Raw genomic sequence first — 4,890 nt, forward strand, 5'->3', positions numbered from 1 at the left:
TAAAGGTTTCCTTCCTTCCTTCTAGGTCACCTGTGGGGTGATACTGGAGACTATGTGACTATCCTGTTTCTTTTTTTTAAAAATATGTTTTCTCAATCAATCAAAGTGTAGCACATACAATTGTGTATTGTACATAATACTTGATAGTAAATGACTCCCTTTCTGTTTTGGCATTTACTGTACTTTTTATCATTATTTTAGATGCACTCCTTCAACCTACATAAAAGAGTTTCCTGTAGAACAGTCTGCGTGTTACCCCGGCAGCAGCCTCGCACATCCCGTGTTTACCATGTGTCTTGATTGCACCATTTTCTCTTGTGCTTGATTTAATATCGTGTTGTTTTATACATTAGTGTGGCCTAAATGTGCAGACTTCGTAAAGTCCACAGTAGAGGACAGTAGTGTCCCGGCCTTCACATTCCCTCGCGCCTCCCTCACTGACTCACCCAGACCAACTTCAGTCCCGCAGGTTCCCTTCCTGGCACGTGCCCTGTAGAGGTGAACCATTTTTTATCTTTTATACCATATTTTTACTGTGCCTTTGCTGTGTTTAGATGCACAAATACTTACCATTGTGTGACCCCTGCCTCCAGGACTCAGCACAGTGACCTGCTGTGCGGGCTTGAGCCCGGGAGCAGCGGGCTCTACCATACAGCCGAGGTGCGTGCGGGCCACGCCATCTCTCCGTGGGAAACGCCCTCTATGATGTCCCCACAGGGCAGAATCGCCTAATGGGGCATTTCTCAGAACAAAACCCCATGGTTAAGTGGCGCGGGACTGCAACTGGGATCTTTGACATCTATGTTCTCCAAAGGCCTCAGAAATCAGATCTACTCAAGTCGGGTCAGAAATTCATAGACCCTCAGAGGAGGCATTTGGGGAACTAAGGCTGGTCCAGGGCGCGTGGGTCAGCACCACAGTGGGCGCACGAATCGGGTCTCCTCCAGACCAACCCTGAAGATCCAATCCACACAAGCACACACATCCCACAGCACAAACAGCATCTTGTCATCATTGTTTATTTGCACAATTTGTACAAAAAGTAGAAAAATAAATATTTTATCTTCTGTGAGTTTGATAATTCATACACATAAATAAATAAATAGTGGTTGGGTGGCAATAAATTAAGAAGAGTCGGGGATGCATAAATAAAATCTAAGTCGCTGGGACAGGTGCAGGCGGGTCTCGGGTCAGACACACAGGTCTCCATCAGCAACACATTTCAGGTCACGGGTGAGGAGGCGGAACAGGTTGAATGTGACAGAGGCTTCAAGGCAGCCACGGGACTCCTGTGAGAGGAAGGGACAGGTACAGGTCGGTGTCTGTCCATCATCGGGGCTCCCGGTGGTCCCCAGACACTGGTCACTCCCTGGGCACTCACCTTGTCCCGAGCCTCCTGGAGGCGGTGGAGCCAGTGGCGGAGGTGGCCCCGGGGCCTGGCGCCTGCTCTGGGCTGAGCTGGGAGCTGTGGGCAGAGGAGGGCGTGTGAGGAGGGCCAGGGGCAGAGGGGGACATATGGGTGGTGGGAGCCCACAGACATGGCCTGGGAGGGAGCCCAGGGCACTCACACAGGCCTGCAGATGGGAGTGGATGTGGCGCAGCATGTGAAGGGGCTGGTCCAGGATGTCCCCCAGGGTCGAGTTAGCCACAGTCGCCAGGACCTCCAGTGTGAGGTCCAGCTCAGCCTCCAAGGCCACAGGGCGCTCCCACACCTGAGGAGGGGACACAGGGACAGGTGAGAGCTGCACGTGAGAGGACAGGTGAGGAGGGTCAGGTGAGGAGGACCCAGGAGGGAGCAGGTGAAGGGCAAGGTCAGGAGAGAGGGGACAGGGAAGGCCAATGTGGGCAGGCCAGGGGAGGAGGCCAGGGGCCTGCTGGGGGGACAGAGAGACAGGGCCAGTGAGAAGAGGCGGCAAAGGGGCCACCTCAGAGCCAGAGGAGCCGGCCCAGGTGAGGGCAGGGCTGGGCCTGACTCTCCCAACTCACCTGCAGCTGCCTCAGGTCCCGGGTCCTGGGGAAGGGGCGGGCGCTGCAGCTCCAGCTCTTCAGCAGGAGCGCCTCCTCCTGGACGGCAAGGGCACAGGTCAGCCACAGCCTGGGCTGCAGCTTGACCTCTGCAGTGGGATTGGAGGGGGGCTAACACAGGAGCAGGGCCTTAACCCCCAAAGGATGGCAGAGGCTTCTCCCATGCAGAAGAACCCGAGTCAGCGCCCTGCAGCCAGAGCGGGACAGAGCCCTGTGGCAAGGCTGGACCTTAGCCAGACAAGGAGGGTCCAGGTCCACCTTGAGCCACATGGAGCCCTGTGACCCACGGAGGGAGGGGGGAGGCTAGCCCACAGCAGGTGGGGCAGTGGGGACACTCACCAAGGCGTCCTTGGCCCTCTTGAAGGCCTTCATCTCTTGTGGGGACAGAGACTTGAACTGGGCCATGTGGCAGCCCCTTGCACCCGGGAGCATCCTGAGGGGCTCAGGGACAGGAACGGCTCCTGCCCCGCTCAGCACCGCGGTCAGCAGCAGCAGCACCAGCGTGCAACCCACAGTCAAGTCTGTGTTAGGGAAGGATGGACAGATGAGGGGACAGTTTCAGGGGCTGCGGGTGGAGGCTGTGGGAGGGGGTCACGGACAATGATGGGGGCTCACCCAGCTTCATCCTGGCCTCTGGTCTCGGGTTTTTCTCAGCAGGTGGGGATCCAAGTGTCCTCTCAGAGGCTGTCACCCAGGTCTCACTCAGCCTTGTTTGGTGTCCAGACCTCAGTCTCTTCTTCTGGGTTTCAGGCCGCTGCTCTGTGTGTGTCTGAACTTGCATCTCTGCTGCGATGTGAATCCTGCCTGAGCTCCCTGGTGCATCTTTTAGCCTGGACACCCGGGCAATCCCAGCTGATGTAGGAAAAGGGAAAACACACCAGCCACTAGGGGAGCCCGGGGCTGGGGAAGCCCGTGGGGGCGGGGCCTGGGGCCAGGTGAGCAGCTGGAGGGAAAGAGAAAGTGACGCAGGCTCAGGTGCACCTACTGCAGTGACGTCCTAAGAGGAGTCTCCGGAGGGGCAGCCTCAGCCCCTGATGGGAGGGGACAGAGGGACCTGTCTTTCTGCAGGATACCCCAGTGCAGGCAGGGGCTTGACTAACGTCTTTAATTGTCTAGACAGAGGGACCCAGGAATAGGAGGCTCTGCTAGGGAACTGGGACGGGGCCAAGGACTTCAAGGGACCCTGCTCAGTTTGTGACAAACGCCTTCATTCATTCACCAAGTATCACTCAGGCTCCACTTTGTGTCAGGCTCTGCTCAAGGTGCCAGGAAAAGAGCCTTGAAAAAAATCCCATAAAACAACACTTGCTGGAGCCTTTTACTAGAGAGGAGAAAGGGAGAGTGGGAGGGAGGGGTCTGCGTGGTATATGTCACAGCAGGTGACAGAAAAGGAAAGCGCTCAAGTGAGGTGGGAGCAGAGTGTAGGAGGGGGGTGCACTGACTGACGGCCTGAAGAACCACATTTGAGCCAAGACTTAAAGGCAGTGAGGGGGAGCTACGTGAAGGTCTGAGGGGGAGCAGTGAACACAGAAGGAAAAGAAAGACGCCCCCTTTTTGGCAAGTGCTGTATGTGTCACCCCATCACCGAGGCTTTGCCACAGTGTGGTATTGAACCTGCAGCAACATCAAAGGCACACTGTACTTTGCCTACATTTAAAATATGGAATAACGTTTGTAGAACCCGCCTGAAGCTTAGTGTTAGGACATGTTTTAAAAATAGAGTCTCTACCGCTGGCCGTTGTTCAGTTGCTTAGAGCATCCTTCCCATATACCGAGGTTTGTGTTTGGTCTGTCAGAGCCCATGCAACAATCAACCAATGAATACACAGCTGGGTGGAGCAAAAAGTCCACGTTTCTCTCTCTCTCTCACTCTATCCCAAAAAATCAATCAATAAATTTTTTTAGAAAGTCAGTTTCTTAAAATAATAAACAATAAATAAATAAATAAATAAATAAATAAATAAATAAATAAATAAATAAGAAATGCAATACAGGGACTCAGAGATCTTAAGAGGCCAGCCCAAGGTCACACAGCAAATAGGTGGTAAGGGCAGGATTTGAACCAAGTTTTTTCTGAAACCCAGACAATAACCACTATACCCACCAGCTTCTGTGTAGCTACATCTCCAGGACACAGAGATGAATTTCTTGCACAGAAGGTGCCAAGGGCTTTTTCACACTTGACTCTCACCCCAACCCCTTTTCCCATTATTCATAATTCCAGGGAGAGAGTGGACAGAATCTGGAACTGGGAAAATTGAGCTCTGATGCACAAAAATGCTCAAAGCCAAGAAAAGGGATGTGCCCAAGTCGCCTCCCAGGGCATTGGGCAGTTTCTGTCCATTGCAGGGGCCTTAACCCAGGGGAGGAGGCATTGCACCAATAGCGAATTCTGAAAATGGACATAGGATCTCAAAATTCCTAAACTTCATTCTTGTTTTTGTTAGAGAGGAAGTTCAGTGAGGTGGTTAAGAGCATGGGCTATGGAGCTAAAGGTGTGGGATTCAGACCTGGCTCTGACCCTCACTAGCTGTGTGACCTTGGCAAAGAGCCCTGCAGTTAGCGGCAAAGATCCTCAGCCCACAGAGTTGGACAAATAAAAAAGTGCAATTGTTTGTGTATTTATGTGTGTGGTTATTTAATAGAGACCATTAAATAAGACCATCCTATGGCCTCAGCTGGAAGCTTTATACACAGGATTTCAATGGACGTTACTCCTTTTCAAGGGAAAGATAATTATGCCATTATACAGATGGAGAAACTGAGGCTCAGAGAGAAGTAATTTGCCCAGTCACACCATAATTAAGAGGCAAGGTCCAAATTGAAAGTCAAGTCACCTGATTTCTCTGGCTCAACATTTTTAAC

The 4,890-nt window shown here is 52.5% G+C and overlaps 1 protein-coding gene across 1 annotated transcript; it reads right to left on the reverse strand.

Moving 5' to 3' along the window:
- Positions 1–1,190: 1,190 nt before the first annotated feature.
- On the reverse strand, positions 1,191–2,650 carry LOC308548031 (interferon lambda-3-like; the record flags this gene model as incomplete). The annotated part of the gene is made up of 6 exons (XM_081119047.1): positions 1,191–1,289; positions 1,382–1,465; positions 1,569–1,712; positions 1,987–2,064; positions 2,365–2,546; positions 2,641–2,650. 6 exons carry the CDS (start codon positions 2,648–2,650, stop codon positions 1,191–1,193), a joined length of 597 nt encoding a protein of 198 aa, XP_080975173.1.
- Between the last annotated feature and the right edge of the window lie 2,240 nt (positions 2,651–4,890).

This window comes from Miniopterus schreibersii (genome assembly GCF_964146895.1).
Source record: "Miniopterus schreibersii genome assembly, chromosome: 18".
In the NCBI taxonomy this organism is placed as follows: Eukaryota; Metazoa; Chordata; class Mammalia; order Chiroptera; family Miniopteridae; genus Miniopterus; species Miniopterus schreibersii.